We start from the raw sequence: 20,208 nt of genomic DNA on the forward strand, positions 1-20,208 counted from the left end.
AAATGGCAATATTGAATGCAAGAGATAACGGTGCTCACTTAAAAATTCAGTACATTAGTAGTAGGATTACAAATTACTTCACTCAATTTGGTGAGTTTAGTGGAAGTATCTAGTTAAAACGAAAAGATAACTAACCGGCTATAATCATGAAGTACATACCCTAGAGGAAAATGTGCACGTATGCGTGAGGGTATGTTCACAAGAGCAGTGATAGGAGTGACACTCATATTAAAATGACAGCTGTAAAACTTAAAAACACATCTGTAATCTTCTGACATTATGGTGAGTAAATGGAAGAAGAATATTACAGAAGGCACGCAAGGCTAGCCCACTACATAAAGGTCAGAAAGAGACAGCGTTTTTTGGTTTTTTTTTGGAAATGCATACCTAAATTAAACTCCATAAATATAGAGAAGAATTAATCCCATGCAGTCCAGAATGGTGATTATAAATGAGGCAATTTTGGAAGGTTTTTTCCACATGGAAATCACAGGGGTTGCTGGATTGCAGGCAATTCTTGACTTTCGCTTGGTGACAAGTCCACTTGTCATTATCAGTAAATAACACACTTCTTTTTTATTGATACATAACAATTGTATATATTGATAGGGTGCACGTGGTATTTTGATACATGCTATTAACGTGTAATGATCCAATCCTGGTAATTTGGATATCCATCACCCCAAAAATTTATCATTTCTTTGGGCTAACATTCCAAATTCCTGTTCAAACTAGTTTGAAATATACAATAAATTATCATTAACCATAGTTGTCCTACTGTGCTATCAAGCACGAGAACTTATTCCTCTATGTAACTCTATGTTTGTACACATCAACCAACATCTCCCACCACCACCCTTCCCGGCCTCTGGTAACCATCATTCTACTCTCTGCCTCTATCAGTGAGAATATGCAATATTTGTCTTTCTGGGCTGGGCTTTTTTCATTGAACATAACTTCCCCCAGTTCCGTGCATGTTGCAACAAATGACATGATTTTCATTCTTTTTTATGGCTGAATAGTATCCCCTTTTGTATATATATCACATTTCTTTGCTCATTCATCCACTGATGGTGCCTACATTGAATCCGTATCTTTACTGATGTGGATAGTGCTGCAATAAACACTGAGGTCCAGATATCTCTTCAATAGACTGATTTCCTTTTCTTTTTTCAAATATATACATGGAAATGGGTTTGCTAGATCATAAGGCAGCTCTACTTTGAGTGTTTTGAGGAAACTTCATGCAATTTTCCATAGTGACTGTGCTAATTTACACTCCCACCAACAGGATAGGAGTGTTTCTCTTTCTCCACACCCTTGCCAGCATTTGTTATATTTTTGACTATTTGATTTTAATAGTGATTTTAACTGGGGAATAGCACTTTTCTATTTTATTACCTGTCATTATTTGCCATGAACTTAGTGAGCTGGGATTGAAGCATGGACAGGCTGCATGAGGCACTCAATAGCAAACGAGGTGGCTCTTGATCTGTCATAGCGAATACTGCACATGTTGGCGTCGTGTATTCTTCACAACATGACCTCCACCTGCCTGAACAGCTTAACCTTTGCCCAATCAGAGACTGAACCACTACCCAGGAAAGAAAATGGGCCATCTCAGGTGACATGCAATTGAATATTTGAAATGGCCACATGAGTTTCTGATCCCACTGTGTTAGGAACTGCAGCCTGGAGGCAGGGCAAGAGCTGTGTGGGCAGGGCCGTGGGGTAAGACAGCAGGAGGGAACCATGGAGGAAGAGCCATGCAGGGCCAGGTGCCATCATGGGTTCGCAGGTGTAGGTTAGTGGGGCTGGTTGGCAGGCAGCCAGGGCTCTCCCCCTGCCCATGTCCTAGGGGAGCAGTCACCACAAGGCGTCTCAGGTTGTGTCTGTTGTGCCTGCTTTGTGCAAATCTACTGTCGGGGGCAGGGGTGCTCAGCTCCCCTTGACAGGGTGTGCAAGAGCATTGACTCTGCCCGCTTCCTCCCTGGCCCAGAGTGGGCAATGTGTAAGTGGCTGCGGCAAAGCCGAGCCCCATGCAGATCTGGCCCCCGGACCTGAGAACTCAGATTGACGTCAATTGCAGTAACCTGGTAATGGAAACAACCAGGTCCCCGCTGCACCAGCTCTTCAGTGAAATGTCGCAGCACAGACTCTAAGCAGCCCCCTGATCAGGCCAGACGTGTAATCTGGTAGATGTCCCCTCACCAGGCCTCAGTGTGTGTGTGTGGAGCATGGAGCCCTTGAGTTCTCTCCTCCTATCCTTCCCCACTGTGGACTCCTCCCCCAGGTACCTTCTGATCCTACAGAATATATCTCCTTCACTCTGAATGTCCCCATTAATTCTCCAGTGATTCACAATGCTCTTTCCCAGAAGGCCCATCCATAGGTGGGCACCCACTTGGAACATTCGATTCTCTGCTTGAGAGCCACACTTGGACTACTTCTAGTCTACCACCTTGCCCCGCCCCCATCCAACCCCCCAGCAATATAACTTTGAAGACAAGAACAGTCAATCATTTTGTTCTATATTTAAAATGAACATACATATAAACACAAAAAATATTGCACAAGATAGTTAACAATGTGAAAGAGCATATTTATAAAAATAAGAAGGAATGCATAAGCACAAGCTACAGAATTGTGGTCATTTCATACAGTGGGAAGTTCAGGGATGGATGAGACACCATACATGAGTTGATACTATTGTTGTGAATATACAGGCTTCATTTTCAGTGGTGATTTCATGGGACATGACACTGGGTAGCTCAGCCTCTGCTTGGAGGGTGGATGAACTCCGCTTCCTGTGGGTTCCCAACTCCAGCTCTGAGATGTGGAGAGGCCAGGTCTTCAGGACAGCATTTTCCATGCTAATCCTCTCCTCTCCCATTAATTTTCCTGATGATGTGAGTTGGCTTTTGGAAATAACATTCAGCATTACATAAATGTATCTATATTTTTTCATATTTTATACATGTTGAGTTGTCTTGAGTTGACTTGAAAGAGAAAGACAGAGATCTCAGTCCTGACCCATGAGATAAGAAAGAAATTTCAAATACAAATTCAAGAGCCAGAATTTGCACGGTGTTCTATGTTAATAATGCAGAATCAATTATTTTTGTGGTTGTTAACTTCTTGAAGTTTAGAACAAAAAATTAAGAACTTGAAAAATGTTCTCAATTTGCATTTAATTCAACTTTGAAAACAGTGAAATAAAAATTTGAATTTTTTCTACATTTCCAACATAAAAATGCATATATATTAATTTGGCAGGGGAATGTTGCATGATATAAATGGAATCACACATAGCTCTCAAAAAAGGCAGGGAGACACTAAAATGTTCTATGATTCTGGAGGTAAAAATTAAATTTGAAATTTGGACCTTTGGGATTGGTCAGTGACTGGGGTTGAAGTCAGGCCTTCATTAGGGGCTATGTTAAGTGAAGAGTATCATCTGAAATTTTCCGTGGCACCCCCTACCTTTAGGGTGAGGGTTGGCCATCTTCCTGTGTGATGCGCTACTTGTGAACAGTGCAAACTGTGAAACTTGTGTGATGGCAACCACATCCTGTTCATTTTCCAATTTTGCTCGACCCCTGTGTCCTTTCCAACAGAAGGAGCACCATGTCCTCGAAACTCATCCCTCTCCTGTGTGTAGGTGAGTCCTAGAAGGGAAAGGCAGAGGGTATTATGATGGAAAATGCTGTCCGGAAGACCTGGCCTCTCCACATCCCAAGGCTGGAGATGGGAACCCACGGGAAGCCAGGTTCATCTACTCTCCGAACCCAGGCTGAGCTTCCGAGTCTGATATCTATGACAAGGCACAGTTATGGGGATGGTAGGATTCACGTGGGGACAAGTCATCTCTGATGTGGTTTTCCCTCTAGGATTCTGCCTTGGCTACAGGACCTTCACACACATGGGTGAGTCCACCCCGGTCCCAGGGTGCCATGTTGGCTAAACACATATGGATCTCCCAGGTGGGAAGGGTGGAGCACGGGGTTGCGCTGATGCAGGTGAGGTTGGAAGGGCTTTGCAGTGATTCTCCTGAGAGCACAGAAGTGGGGTTCCCTGGGGACCCTAGGCCCTCATTTTTTTCTCGAGACCCTCCATAAACACCCCCTCTGGATGCAGCCTGTCTCCTGGAGGAGCCTGTGATGTTCAGAACTGGGGGTCTCTGGGGATCTGCTGGAATAATCTCTGTAAGGAGGGAAGGACTCCATACTAGGCTACATGGAACCCTCTGAGCACCAAGAGTAACGCAGATTCTCCTGCCCATCCGTGAGGCTGAGCTAACTGGCTTCCTGCTGCCAGGGTCTGAGGAGGGACCAGTCAGCAGGCAGTGACCTTATGGTCCTAGGAGCACATTCCTGGGTAGAAGAATTATTGCAATGAGTTTCACAAGTTGTCTTATATGGCTTGAATCCAGTGGATTTCCCCTTTCTCCCACGTAGATATTGTTACTGTAATAGAAACATTTAAGAGAAATTTTGTTGAACATTTTATCAACACTCTCAGTAAATTCTTGTCCTGGGAAGACCTGCAGTGTCCATGCTGGGGTGCACCGTGCCCCTGACCCACCACCAGGTACCCCTGGGCATCAGAAGGCTCCAGTTTGGGGGAAAATCCTTGGAAGAATGTAAAGGAGGTATATCCCCTTGAGGACAGTGGAGGCAGGGGCGGCTCCACATTTTCTTCTCTAAGACTTGCCTCTTCCTCTCCCAGGTGGTCACAATCAGCCCTCCCTGTCAGCCTGGCCGAGCCCTATAGTCCCCCTGGGAGGACCTGTGGCTCTTCGTTGTCATTCCCGTGCTCAGTTTGTCTTCCTCAAAATAATCAAAACGGTTAGGAGCCACACCTCTGAGTTCCACAAGGGCCCTTTTAAAAAGAGCTTCATGATCAAACGTGTGACCACAGCACATGCAGGGACCTACAGATGTTCCGGAACTTACAACTGGATTCACCCTGTGTGGTCAGCTCTCAGCGACCCCCTGGAGATCGTGGTCACAGGTAGGAGAAGCCCATCCCGACCCAGGTCCGCCTATGTCCAGACGGCCCTTGCCAGAGTCCACACCCAGCTCAGCCAGAGAGTCATTGTAAGATTCCTGGTCAGGCCTCACTGAGGACACAGAAGCCATCTGACAATTAGAGAGAGGATATTTAATGTAAGGAGTTGGATGCCCAGGTGAAGAGGGAATGAGATAGTGAAGCAGGAGGAGAATCTACCTAGGGATTGGAGAGAGCAGGGTGTGGGTATCAGGTACAAGAAGAGAGGACCCAGGGAGGAGCAGTGTTACCTGAGCTACCTGACCCCAGCACCAGCCTTCCTAGGAGGGAAGTTGTTATTTTGTTGTAGAAGAGCTGGAGCCTTGGGGAAGATGCGGCCCCCTGGGAGATGCCTCTAGAGGCTTGGCTGGGGCATGGATGGGGCAATGTTACCTTCCTCCCCACCTCCTGCCCCAGCCTCCTGAAAGTCATCTCCTTTGCTCTAGTGGATGTGCAGAACGTCTCCAGGAAAGTTAGGAACCCCATCCTGCAGGGTCACCATGGCCCACCCTATGGAGCTGGGAGGGGATGGGGTGTGGAGTGGGCCTCACAGTCTGAGAGCCTAGAAAGAACAGAGAAGATGCTGGGGCCACTGCCCAGGTGAGAGAGTAAAGCAGTTGAGGTGAGGCAGGGAGATCCAGGCTACAAAAGACACTTCATCCAGATGATGAAGGATGATGCCCAGAGAAAATGCAAGCTCACAGTCAGGACAGACAGGCAGGTTTTGCTGATGATGGGGAAACTTCACTCCTGTGTGCTCAGGGCAAGGGCTGAGGCAAGGTGAAACCTGTAATCTCACAGTCTCTTTGCTCTCAGGTGTGTTCACAAAACCCTCCATCTTGGCACACCCAAGCTCCCTAGTGCATGCAGGTAGCAGTGTTACCCTGCGCTGCCTCTCAGAGCTGGACTTCCATAAATTCATCCTGCACAAGAAGGGGACCACACAGCGTTCCCAGCTGCCTGCCAAGATCATCCGTGCTGGGCTCCCCTATACCCAGGCTGACTTCTCCATAGATACCATGACACCCACCAATGCAGGGACCTACACATGCTACGGTTCTCTCAGTCACTACCCCTGTGAGTGGTCAGCTCCCAGTGACCCCCTGGACATTGTGATCACAGGTGAGTGCGGCCAGACCAGCCCCTGGTCTTTTCATGCCCTACAGGCTTCAGGGGGTGACCTGGCTGTTGATCACAATGTTAGTACAGTCAGAAAAAAACATCACAGAGACATACCATGAACCTATGTAGAGAAGAGTGGGGGTGGAACAAGGAAAAGACCAACCAACATAGAATGTATTACAATTACACAAAAAACAAATTAGGCAGTGACAGAGACTGTGAAAGAGATACTGAGAAAGACGCATGAACCTAGAATTGGGACTGGTTTCCTACAGCTCAGGCACCAAGGAGCATTTTGGGGTTGGTTTCTCACCCTGAAACCACAGGCCCCTTCCTCCTCCAGGAGACACAGTGACACACCTGATGCCCCCCCTCGCCAGGGCCCTGAGGATCTCAATGGAGAGTGGGACCCTGAGGAGTTGCTCAGCAGTGTGGTGTGACATGTCCTTCTGCCCAAAGACAGAGAAAGGGTTACTTCCAACCTCCCCAAGAAGTAGACATATCTAACATCTTGGGAGGTGTGGATACACCTGCTGGTTGCTGTGGACTCAACCTGTGATGTTCTTCCACATCCTATGGAGATTATTGCACTTTCCAGCATGTAAAGTTCGAAACAGGGAGACCCAAGCCTCATAGTTCCAGGTCAGGGGACCTAAGGCCAGCACCATGTTTTCTGAGACTCCCCAAAGAAGGTAGTTATTTCCATGTTCCAGGAGGGCCTCACACTTCATATGGGTTTAAGGGGCAGTAAGACACAAAGATAGTCAAAAAATAATGGAAAATCAATGAAAACCAGAAGAGTCACAAACACACACACACACACACACACACACACGAGTCAGGATTGTAGAGACTAAAATGTGGTTGAAAGAGGCACTAGCAGACCTAGAGTTTGGTCCCAAGACCAGGTAGAGAGAATTTTTTGTTCATGCACCAATGATAATATTATATGGCTTGTGTTGTAAAATAAAACTCTGTTTTTCTCCTAGGACAATATGAAAAACCTTCTCTCTCCACCCAGGTGGGCCCCTTGGTGGGCCCAGGAGAGAACATGACCTTGTCCTGCAGCTCCAAGACCCCGTTTGACAAGTACCATCTGTCCAGGGAGGGGGAGGCCCCTGACCGCTGGCTCAGTGGATGGCAGAGCCACAATGGAACATTCCAGGTCCATGTTCCTCTGGGCCCTGCAACCCCTTTCCACGGAGGGACCTATAGATGCTATGGCTCTTTCAAGGGGTCCCCCTATGAGTGGTCATCCCCGAGTGACCTCCTGAATCTTTCTGTCACAGGTGAGGATCCCATACCTGCTGCATACCCTGGGACCTACTGCATCATAGAGCTGTGTCTGAGGGGTGTTCTGATGAGACACAGGGATCTTAGATTCTGGACAAAATGACCCAATGAGAAATGCAGAGAGGAAAAGAGAAGCCATGTAGGAAAGGAACTGTCAGTGTAGGATGGTACAGAAGGCACCTCCAAATCCCCGTCCTCCTCCTGTACAGAGGCCACTTTGGGGTCCTATGTATCCAGGTGAATGAGGAAAGGGCTCAGGACAATCACAGGAGGAGGTGAGGCCACATGCAGTTTGGGGAGATCAGAGGTTGCATCCGTCTCTCAGCCTTATCCATCTTCCAGAAGCCCCTCCGACCTCTCCCCCACAGACAGATTTCCCTGCTGAGAAATGTGGCTATTTATCATCCCAAGAGGAGACAACGTCTCTTGGTTATGGGCTGCTTCCTTACCAGGCATCTCCTAATCTTCTCTACACCTTCACGTCCCAGAGGGAGGGAGTGTCCTTCCACCTCCGAGATCCTGTGAGGTGGTCTGTAGAACCCCAAACCAGTCAGTAGGTGGATGACAGAGTGCGGGGTGGACAGGGAATCGACATTCCCCTAGACTGTAGACACTGATCCTAGCTCACTGGTGCAAGAAAGGATCCTTGCTCACCCTTTCTCTGTCCTTTTTCTAGGAATCCCTAAGAGTATTTGCCCATCACCCACAGAATCAATCTCTGAATCTGGTGAGTAAAGGGGACTCTGAGCCTCGAATTTGAATCCCTGGGGAGACAGATGGCTTGTGTGTGCATGATGGCTTTGCCACCTCCCAGACCTAGGACCTTGGTCTGGTCAATTCCAGTGTCTGCTTCACAGATTCTCCATGGGCATTTGAGACACTGAGGTCACTGTGGGATCAGTGGTGGCATTTAGCCTCATGCCCTGGGATCAAGGTCTCATCCAAAAGACTTCTCAGGAGTCTTACCCACTCCTGAGAAGTGATGCTTCTTATTCCTTCATTATGGTCTGTAAAAATGGGAATGTCGGGGGGTTGGAAGGATTTAAGGGAACAGTTTAAATATTTGTGGTCCATATTTTAATGTTCTATGATCTAAATACTCAACAGTTTAGAAGCAAAAGTGTCCTGTATTCATGAGAATTCCATTCCAGCATCCTGTGGAGGGAGGAGAAAAATCATAATGAATAAATCAATGAATGGATTTAAAATTCCTTAACTTCATATTCATTAAGATAGTCTTGTGATAGAGAAAGTCTTAGTGTATCATTTACAGTGGGTACTAGGGTAGGTCCTACTGAGGAGGTGACATTTTAAGGCATCATCTTTATGACAAGGGAAGCCAGTGTTGAGAAGATAGGTGGAAAGACTTTTCCAGCACATGGAAGAGTGAGTGCCCTGAACTTAACCTGGCAGTGGCTTGGTGTGTTCACAGCACCCGTGTGGCTACGTGTGGTGGGGGAGGTGGAGTTCACAGAGCTAGACAGGAGCCAACATGCTTACGGGAAGGATTCTAAGCAATCGTAAAGAGTTTCAATTGTATCCTGGCCAAGATGTGAAGCCAATAAGAGATTTTAATCAGAAAAGTGTCATGATCTGCATCCTATTTCAGAAATAACAATTGGTAGATATGAAAAGAAATTATTTTAGGGAAACAGGAGTGGACATTGTGTGCCTGGTGAAGGCTACAACATCCTTGTGGAGAAAAATCATGGTGGCTTAGACATGAAGGTGCCAGAGTAGGAGTTGAGTGGGTGAGTTTAGGACACACTCAGAGCTGGACTCGTTAAGATGGAGATTTCAGAACCTAGTTTTGGTATTTCTCATCAGGATGACCTTGGACATACTCATTTCTCTCTAAGCCTCTGTTTCAGCTGATGGAAACTATACTTGACCTATCAAAGAAACAAACAGCTCAACAAGGATTCCAGTGAGGGAACATGACATCGTCCTTGAAAGAGAAAGATTGAAGTCAGAATTTTGGGCATAAGTGATGGCTCTGCTAGTTCTAGTCACTTAATGTCACAAAGTAACAGTTTTCCTAAACAGGACACTAGGCTAATGAACCCTCCTTCCTTCTGCCGAATATAAGACGCGGTCACAAATGAGAAAGTCCTCTTAACCCCAGAAGGGGTCCTGGTACAGAGAATGTGCTCATATATGACATACCCATTGCCCATCCCACTTCTTCTCTCCTGAATCCTCCACCCACCCCACTCTTAGTTACAACTGGGAGGGAGTGTTAATATTCTGCATAGCAAGTTCAAATCTCAGCAACCAGCACTAGAGGGATCCTCAGCTCCAAGAAAGTACAGTTGTGCCAGAGTGAGGAGGACCACGGGGAAATGTGATCAACTATGGTAGATGCAGAGAGTTTCCTTTTCACGCAAAAACAAACTGCCTTGTCTCATGAGGAAGTGGGGTGGGGGACATATTGAAGCCTGGTAGACCTGGGTTCAGACCTCTGCATATTTCTTCTTGGTTCATTGATTTGGAAAACCGTCTTCACCACGCTTTGAATTTTTTGCATGCGTTGGAAAGTGGAGAAAGCCATTGCTTAGTTTTAGGAATGTTGGGGCATTCCAACATAGAGTGCATGATGAGTCCAGTATGTACTGGCACAAAATAGGCAACCAGCCAATGGGAGCTTTTGTTATTTGCTTATTGACAGAAGCAGGTCCACCTCAAGGACGGTCCCATAAACCAGACATCCTCATTGGACTCTCAGGAGTCGTCATCTCCATTGGCATTTTCCTCTCTGTTCTTATTGGTTACTGGTGTTCTATCAAAAATCGTAAGTCTGAAATGGGAGAGGACAATATCACATGAGCAGAGTGGGGGTTTGTTTGGGGGGACAAAGGTGCATGTTGACTTCCTGTGGGTTGATTGTGCTTCTCTTAAGGTTCTTCTTGGAGGTTCCCAACCCTTCCCTTAACTGAACAACCACCTTTCCCCTCCCCTTCCTCCTCCCCAGCTCTGGGGAGGCCACTGATGTGCAAGAAAAGATGGTCCAGAAGAGCAGCAGTAGGATGGAGGTCACAGGACTGGAGGGGACCCTGGCTCAGTCATGGTCAACCCAGAGTTGTTGATGGGGCAGATCTCTGAATTTAGTAGGAGAAACTGGCTGAGAAACCCCAGGCACACCCTTGCCTCATTCTGGTCTTGTGTCTCCCTCTATGATGTGAGGATCTGGAACAGCCCTCTCAAGAGCCTTGGCACCCTCTTTTACCCCACAGATCCTGCCATCATGGACACAGAGCCCACGGAAGTCCAAATTATGGAGAGAAAGGTGAGTTCTCGGGCCCAAATGCTCACTACAGTTTCATCCTCTCCAAATATCCAATGACCCTGTCCTCAATTATTAAATATCACCCTCTTCTTCTCACCCTTCTCTTCTCAGGTCCCTGAAGCAGAAGAAACGCAGGAGATAGTATATGCTCAGTTAAACCAGCAGATGCTCCCACAGAGAGGATTCGGTCTCACTTCCCGGTGTTCCAGGTACCTCTCAGATGAGCCCAGTACCTACGCAGAACTCCACATTCACCACGTGGACAGTGCTGAGGCCAGACCTGACCCTGGATTCTAAACAGGCAGAGCATTGCCAAGCAAGGACCTGGTTCCAGCCCTAGGGGAATTTTCTCCTTGGACGCTCATCCTCCTTCTCAAACCATGTCAACATCTCCGGGGTGCCCAGAGGCCCTTCTTAGACACCCAGCTATTCTAGGACTCTATTTTGAGTAACCTGCCATTGAAGGAGGTTACTCACCCACACATTCTGCACATTTCATTATTATCACCTTTTTCTGAAACTCTATGAAGTGATTGTAGAAAGCTTCGTGTGTATGCTCAGCCAGTTTACCCTTCACATTACTCAATAACATTTTGCAGAGATGACGTGTATTCTACATCACTACTGCTGAATGTAGTAGCCACGAGCCACGTGTGGCTATTTAAATTAAAATTGGAATAGATAAAATTAAATAAAGTTTAAAATTCAATTCCTCAGCCACGTGAGCTGCAACTTGAGTGCTCCAAATCCACATGTGGCCACTGGCTGCCATGCAGAACAGCATAAATACAGACAGTCTCCATTGCTGGAGAAAGTTCTAGCTCTTCTAGGTTAAAGGGGCAAATTTAGACAGAGTCCACTGTCTCATGGAGCCCAGTTTCACGGAAGAGACCTACAGGTAATGATGATATTTAAGACCTGTGGCGAGACATCTTTACTTAACGGAATATATGTGCAAAGCAGAATCCCCTCCTGGAATGTGTTATCGCTTCTTATCCTCCTGCAAATTCCTGCCATAGAGATTTGCATCCAAACTCCGAGAATGTCACCTTCCTATTAGCACATTATAGAGGCCCCAGTGTCGTAAGAAAGCACACATCTGTTTTTAGCTCAATTACACCCTGGAAGACGATTCCTGATGAGCTCTACCTCTGACCCTTTATTCTTTTTCTTCATATTTGAATCGACATCAGCACAAAACAACTCACAAACCACTAGGTACAGCAAGCTGTCACTTACCTTGTGAAATTAGCACATGTTGTTTCTTCAGCTGGTAATTTCTTGAGCATCTCGATGTAGACATCCTCTTTCATGCACACGTTTTTATCTCACAGTCTAAGTTAGACGGGTCTATTGACCCCACAGTGCCTGTGACACAACTTTCACGTGCCCACTATGCTACGTTTTTACTGCCCGGCCTCCACCCATCCGTCCTGCCTGAACTGTGAGCTTCCTGAAGCAGGAGTGGAGTCTGGTCAGTCTCCGGGACTCAAGTCACTCTCCAGGGATCCTGCCTGCTGGACGTCTCAGGAAACACGTCTGGTGAGTGGTGAGGGTTCTCAAACCCTCCCGAGAGAGGACTGTGAGGGAGACTTCAGAGGCCTCTGATGTGACCCAAAGTAGTTTCTCTGCCTCTCTGGGCCAAAGGGAGGATTATGCTTCCTCCACCATCTGAGATGTGTGGGCTAAGCGGCAAGCGCTGGTCAGCGGGTGTGAGTGAACAACAGACATGCGCCAAGCCTGGCTATTTGTAGGGCGACCTGTATATTCCACAGCCAGGCTGGTCCTGCAGGAATCCCATCTCCGTAAGAAATCGAAATCCTTCTTCTCTCCAAACCACTGCCTGAAGGACGGCTACTCTGCCGAGTCAACTGATACTGGAACGAAACTGCGTGATCAAGAAATAAATTTAATTTTATTTCCACAACATAAACAACCTCTCAAAAATAACAGAGTGAGACTTGTTTTTTTTAAAAATTCACTTACAACAGATGATAAATGGGGCCTGATAAGATAGTTAAGTGTTCTATTCTCCTGCAGCTTAACTGCATTCACGTTTGGCTTCAACACTTATCTCATAGAAGGATGGATTAACCAATTTTCCACTCCTAAAATATTATGCCCCTTTATTTTCTTTCTTACAAGGAATTGTTACTTGACCTGAGAAATTATAACTTTTGTAACTATTTGGCATGGGAATTGTTTGCATTTTTTTCATTCTTCTACATTTGTTCATTTTCCCATCCTTTATACCTTCTCCTGATTTATTTACACTCTATTTACTTTTTTAATTTTTTTATTTTCATTTTTTATTTTTTATTTTTTCATGCATCAGGTGTGCTGTGATCTATTTACTTTTTTATTTTATGAATAATTCAAATTCTTGAGAGGCATATAAAGGTTTACATTTGAGATAGCCCAAAATATCAGTAGTCTCCTTTCCAAACTCTTCTGTTCTACCGATTTTTGAGTTTAACGTTTTTTAAGATGAGGACATCTGAATAAAGGCAATTCCAACCAGGCTGGTCTCAATTATGGGGCAACTGGGGTTGTTGGTCCAGGTCAGCTGCACCTTCTTCTTGCAGACTCCTGTGTATATGGGCATTTTTATACCTGTCTGTCCCTTTAGGGAGGGTGTCGTCAGTGTTTGTCCTCCAGGTGGCGGCAATGACTACCTTGGGGCAGCAGCACCAGTCAGCCTTTAACCTGTCACCTAAGAGCCACACCTGGGGATCGGAGTTTGCAGGCACCACATTTGTTTCCCAGGAGAGCGTCAGTGCTCCTCATGGCGCAGCCCCGTGGACATCTGACTGGCAGATGAGTCTCTGAGTCTGTCCCCGCCCTGGGATGGGGCTCATGCCGCATTTGAGTCACTTTTGAGGTGTAGCTCTTACACCTCCTATGCCTCCCGTGGGTCAGATCGCGCTGCTCTGTGATCCAGGCATGTTCTGCCAGCGTCCTTTCTGGTCGGTCTAGTCTGGGGTGTGAGAGATTCAGACCAGGGCTGAGGTGACCGTGGCGTGGTGCCTGTACTGCCCGGCTGCGAGGACACACAGAGCGTTTTCTACTCTAAGGAGCTGCTACCCCAACCCCCCAAGTCACACGTGGAGAACTATGATGCTACCCAGCTCCTGTCAGCTCCAGGACGTATCCCAGTGAGCAGAAGCCTTTCATGCACTGGGGAGGAAGCTTTTGTGCATGGGGTAGCCATCGACGGAATCTCTCTGTTCTGTGTCCTCTCCTTACTTACGTGGGACCCTGTGATCACCCTTCCTTCTTTCAGTACCCAGGGGTCCACCCCTCCCCAGACTCTCTGCCTCCTGGGGAATTACTGCTCTGGAGGTTTGGTGAATTGCTGCGGCATTTCTGCTTGGCTCTCTTACAGGCACTTTCTTACAGGCCGAGACTTAGTAGCCCTGGAGTGAGGGGATTCGTCAGCAGTGTGAAAACTCCCATTCCTGGAAAATGTGTCATTTTTGGCAGTATACCAGGGGCAATGTCCTCAATGTGACCTTGCCTTCCCTTAAATTCAATGGGTTCTGAATCTATAAACTGGCTCAAGTCTAGGAATTATTTCAGGGACTGGTGGCTTTCTGTTTTTCTAATTCAGGTTAGCCTTTCACTCACCTGCCATAGAAATTTTCTGCTTATACAGGTTAAGTAGGAATTTAGAGGGTTTCATATCTATTTTACTTCTTGGAACACCATGACCATGTAGTCAACACCGTAGGTCTGCATGAGTCTGACCATTCTGGGTGCTGCTTTGGCTCTGCTGCCCAAGACAGTAGCCACAACCACCTTGCCTTTGGAGGCTGAGTTCTGCCACTTGGCCCTGACACTCTGGGATTGAATTAGTCCCATGGCATTTAGATTTCCCACTTGAGTGCCTGCAGTTTCCACTGTAAGTGCTGGCCTACAGAGAAGAGGAAACACAGAGCTCTTCAAGAACGCCAGGGCACCCCTCACAAATTTATTCCTCACAGTATTGCTAAAAGGTAAATCTCCTTAACTCTTCCAGTGTGGCTGAGTAGGTCTTAACTGATAATCCTCTTTAACAGTATAGCCCTTCTAAGGCTTTGAATCCTCTATAGTAAACCAAGGCAAGTCTGGCTTCTTTTTTTTCTCTTGCTGTGTGGCAACTTTTACTCCATGTTTCAGACAATCAACCAGACACACTGTTAGAACCAAGTCTAGCTCCCCGAGACGCAACATTCAGTGCAGAATCTCAGCTTAGTGGGCCCATATCAATAAATTCAGCCTCACTCAACTTGATGTTCCTTTCACCACTAACCCACACCAGTAATATTCATTCTCACATGTGGTCCCAAGATTTCTATGTGGATAATTTAGAAAAATTACATAGTTACTTTGGAGTGTAGCTCATCTCCTCATAGGTTACCCTTGGTATCTCACCTTAAAACCCTACTGGGACTTGAGTCTTGTTACAGGTCTAGAAGCAAAGAGGGGAAGTAGAGGTGAGTCCTTAGGAGAATCATCTTTCTCTTACATGGAAACTGCATCGGGGAGGCTGCTAATGTTTCTTCAGACAATATAATGTTAATATCGTCAGCCAGGGTGAAGAGGCTGCTTCTGTTGACAAAGAATGCTAATCAGTATTTGGGGGCTACATGTCAAGCATCATCAGGGTCTTCCCACTCGTACCGATGCCAACTTTTAAGATCCCACTCCTTCCCAGTCAATGCCCTCGCTTGTGGAGTAAACATTCTACGAGACTGGGATTAAATTTACGTTGTAATTCAGCCATCTGAAGAATGAGGTTCTGGGTTTGATTTTCAGCAATCTGGGCCCAATGGCTACCAATGATGAGAGTCTCTTTCAGGGCAGACATAGCAGTGTCAGGTCATTTAAGTGGTGCTTCAACTGAGAATTTCAATTTCTGAGCTCATTCTTTTCCCCCCTCCTACTCTGTGCAGTGACAAATCCACCAATCTCATTATATTCATTAGTTTGACAAAAATTTTCAAAAGTATTAAAAACGTGGTCCCCCAGAGCCTTGCCTCTCATATGTGTTTGGTTGAAAGGATCCAATAATGATACTTTCATTTCCCTATTGCCACATCATGCCAGGGACTATCAGTGCTCTATTCACGACCGGAAACAGCATCACCACAGTTTTTACATGTAATCAAATTAGAGAGCTAATGCTAGAAACTTTAAAACCAAATCAGCAAATTCATCCTTAAGATTTTGTTTCTCTGGAATCTTCCCCACGACCAAAATCTGAATTTATAAGAGTTATCCTGAGAAACAGAAACAACAGTATAGGTGCATGTATGTATCTGTCTATTTATCTATGTAGGAACTGGCTCACAGGGTAGTGGGGGCTGGTGATCCAAAATCTGCAGGACAGGCCGGTAGCCTGAAGACTCAGGGACGAGTTGCAGGTCCAGGTCACAGGCAATCTGCTGACAGAATTGCTTTCAGATGAGGAGAGATCATCAGATATTTTTTTCCCTCACAATTCACTTATCATCTTAAAAATATATTTATATTTTGCTGTGATCTAATGTCCATAAATCCTGACTCTAATATTTACTCAATACAAGTAGCTTCTTTGGAAATCTTCCTTTCTTTTTCTATGACACATTTCATACCTGAAGAATTATATGGGGCACATGTTAGACACTTAACCTGTGCCCATGGAAACAGTGAATAAAGGTTTCTCCATTTCCTCCAAGTTCATTTTTAACACTGGAGCAATTGATTCCTATGTGATGCTTCTCCCTTCCAGGCTGCCTTTTTGTGCAAAGCTCTCAGAATTCCAAGATGATAATATTTAGGATGCAAAGCTTTAAGGCTGGCAAGAAACACAACCAGCCTCATTCTCAACTTCCTCGTTTCACTTCTCAGATCTCAGCTTCCTTGTCTGATGTTACATTCCCACCTGGTCTTCTCCAGGCAGCTCAGATGCTTGTTTCTCTCTCTAACTTCCTCTCCTCCTCAGCCTCTCCATCTCTGTCTTTCTCTCTCTTTGTCTCTATCTCCATCTTTTTCTATCTGTCTCTGTCTCTAGCTCTTTGTTCTCTCAGTGATCACAACTAATAGCTACTAATAACTTTCAGTAATTTGAACACTTGACACATGTTTTTCTGACATCATCTCAAATCCCCATGCAAGCATTGTCACTGTACTTACAAATGAAATGATAATTACTTCCCAGCAAGGAGATGATGTCATGGTGTCCCAAACCTTTATCTCAGGGATGAGATGCCCCCTTTCACACAGGTGCTCAGACTGTGACCATGGCAGCTGCTGCTCCAGCAAGAAATGGCATTTAATGGTAAGTGGACCTTCTTTTTGGTAGACAGCCATATTTTTAGGAAGTGGAATGTTTGGAGTATAACAATATGGTATGTACATACAATTGTTTTTTTTTCCTCCTAGGGTCAAAAGTGACCATTAAGAAAAACAATATGAAGCAGTAATGTTTTCTGAGGGATCCTGAGACATAGAGTCATCTCAACCTTTTGTCCCAGGGCTTCCTGTCATCTCTGCTCTACCTTCTCTGTCAAAGCCTCACCTGAAACACTCTCTCTGAACAAATATGCCAAGTGACACACTCTTCACTCTCCTGTGGGTTAATAGCGTGTTTAGCTATTGAGTCCTCTTTACACACCTACTGCCTAATGGCATCTTCTGCTTAGGACATTGAAAAGTTTTTGAAGTGGTAGCATGTTGTGCGTTCTTTGGCAATGGCAGTATGAGTCTTAATGTCTTCTGTGAGGAGTGCAAAATTATACACCTCCGTCTCGTTTCTTATGGTTTCTGGGGAGTGGGATGCACTGATTGCAACTATACTTTTATGTCTATAGGAAATTCCTGGCATCAGTTTGAAGAAGGTAAACAATACCTTCCATTTAGAGAAAAATAAATCTTTTTTTTCTTTTTTTTTTCCAAAAAAGTGACTAAGAGTTTTCAAGGCTTATAGAGCAGGAATAATCAGCAACTTTAGGTGTGTTAAGGTCTAAGTATAACTCTGACACTTAACCAGATTTAATAGCGCCTTAATAGTTCCCAAACCTTTGCACCTGTTCCAGATCCATCGCGATCTAAAGCTCAAGCTTTCTAAAGCCATCACTCAACTCAGCCCTTACGCAGTGGAAACGTGGTCTGTTCTGATGACTAAGGTCACAGCCACAAGAGCACTGGGGTGGGGATTTTCCTGTCACTATCTCGTAAGTTGTGCATCATTTGCTTTCTAATTGTGTCTCCATCATCATCACTTACATAAAAGACAGGAGAAACTATTTTTATTCTTTTTTTTTTTTTTTTGAGACAGAGTCTCACTTTGTTGCCCAGGCTAGAGTGAGTGCCGTGGCGTCAGCCTAGCTCACAGCAACCTCAAACTCCTGGGCTCAAGCGATCCTCCTGCCTCAGCCTCCCGAGTAGCTGGGACTACAGGCATGCGCCACTATGCCCGGCTAATTTTTCTATATATATATTTTTAGTTGTCCATATAATTTTTTTCTATTTTTAGTAGAGACGGGGTCTCGCTCTTGCTCAGGCTGGTCTCGAACTCCTGACCTTGAGCGATCCACCCGCCTCAGCCTCCCAGAGTGCTAGGATTACAGGCGTGAGCCACCGCGCCCGGCCAGGGGAAACTATTTTTATGAATGATTCCAGTTCTTAAAGGGCACATGGGACTTGTAATGACACCTTTTAAAGGATTTGCAGACCTTTCCTTTTCTCCATTATTTACCACAATTTTGTTAATCTCACTCCTGCTCAGTTGACTTAGTTTAGTATAATTTAAGTTCATTTGTATGATTCCTCTGCGATTTCATGAACCACTTCCTTCTTTCTCTTATTTGAAATTTTTGATCAATCTCCACTATTAATTTACTAAATTTTTTCTTATCATTGTCCTAAAACATTTTCTTTCTAAGAAAATTTTGAACAGGTTTGTGTGCATATACTGCGTGAAATGGGTGTTCTTTTCTCCCTTTCCCATTTTTATATCCATCCTCTGTAACTGAGGTCAAACAGTACTAGGGCCAATATTGATTATGGTGTCTTTTCCAGAAATGGTTTGCATTTTCTAAATCATCTATTTCTCGTAACTAATTTTATTTTACCAACATTCTAATATTTCTGAAATTTTAATGCCAGTTAAATAACATTATAATTTAATAACTTGTTAATTATTAAACAGGAACAATAGTATTACACAAATATAGACAGTTTTTGTTTTTATGAATCCCAATTTAAATTCTATAAAAAATCTACATTTTAGGGTATTATAAAATTTTTCATCAAATTAAGTGTCACTACAAAAACTACATCTTGTAACTACAGCATCATATAAATGTAGGATCTATTCTCATCTTACCTTAAATAATGTCAAATGTAGAAATTATAATTAATTCATTTTTATTTTTGACTAGACATGAAAATGCAAAGCTCAATTAAGAAGAATCATTATGCAAAGCAAAGCTATGACCCTAAATTAAACACTTGGCACAGAAATGTATGTTTAAGTGAAAAATATATATCTTTTAAAATTTAACTTGTATTTGTCTGATAATATCTGAGAAAAACATTATATTTGTGGGGTTTTTTCCTAAGAAATGCTTGTTTACATGATTTTCCTGCTTAAAAAAAATATTCTCTTTTATTTGACTGTTTAAAATGGGCACTTAAAATCTTATACATACTCTCATTTTTTAAAATTTTTCTCTATAAGAATATATTCAATATATTCTTATCCTGATTTTCATATTTTGTGTCTTTAATCTTGGATAAGTTTTGCTATTTTAAATATTAATATTTTAAAATTATTGTATGGCTCCTTGGTTTTATTACTTAGTAAATGTCTGCCTTCAATTGATGTTTTTATGAATGACTTATTTTTAAAATATGACTTTTAAAATTTTAAAAACATGAGTCCAATTTGCTGAGCATAATAGATATTAATTTGTATGCTTATATGCCCTTGTATAAATATATTTATTTGGCTAAATGACATCCAGAAGAAATTGGCCTTATTTTTCCAACTTAGTGTCGAAATACTTTAATGTTATGTACTTAATAAACTTCAAGTCATTTTCAAACAAATTTTTATTTACACACTAAGTCCTGATATTTTTCATACCTATAATTCTATAAGCTCTCTACTTTAATATCAGTAGCTCTAACAAATATTTAATCTCTGTATCTATGTAGCCATTATATACTTCAAATTTTCTTCTAGACAGTTGTATATCCTCAGCTTGCTATTACTAAGTTATATTTGTAATTTTAAAAATATTTTGTAAAGTTATTCCTCCTATTTTAATCAGTTTTATCTCTCAGTTCAGGCTTGTATTTTACCAAAACAGGATATTTAGAAATGTTGGGAATTGGTTATAAAATACATTGTGTATGTGCCCATATTTTGTTGGTCAAATTATTTAAAATATTGAATGATTCTATGCAGAATATAGCTTGGTTTTTTTTAA

At 44.0% G+C, this 20,208-nt stretch overlaps 2 protein-coding genes across 2 annotated transcripts in view; both read left to right on the forward strand.

Moving 5' to 3' along the window:
- LOC138374230 (NACHT, LRR and PYD domains-containing protein 7-like) overlaps positions 1 to 20,208 on the forward strand; it is a 672,516-nt gene that overhangs the window by 291,934 nt on the left and 360,374 nt on the right.
- LOC138374882 (putative killer cell immunoglobulin-like receptor-like protein KIR3DX1) lies at positions 3,628 to 11,047 on the forward strand. Its single transcript, XM_069458098.1, has 9 exons — positions 3,628 to 3,661; positions 3,891 to 3,926; positions 4,729 to 5,013; positions 5,866 to 6,171; positions 7,161 to 7,460; positions 8,141 to 8,191; positions 10,133 to 10,255; positions 10,698 to 10,750; positions 10,862 to 11,047. The coding sequence occupies exons 1-9, from the start codon at positions 3,628 to 3,630 to the stop codon at positions 11,045 to 11,047; spliced, it is 1,374 nt and encodes a 457-aa protein (XP_069314199.1).

This window comes from Eulemur rufifrons, chromosome 24 (genome assembly GCF_041146395.1).
Source record: "Eulemur rufifrons isolate Redbay chromosome 24, OSU_ERuf_1, whole genome shotgun sequence".
NCBI lineage: Eukaryota > Metazoa > Chordata > Mammalia > Primates > Lemuridae > Eulemur > Eulemur rufifrons.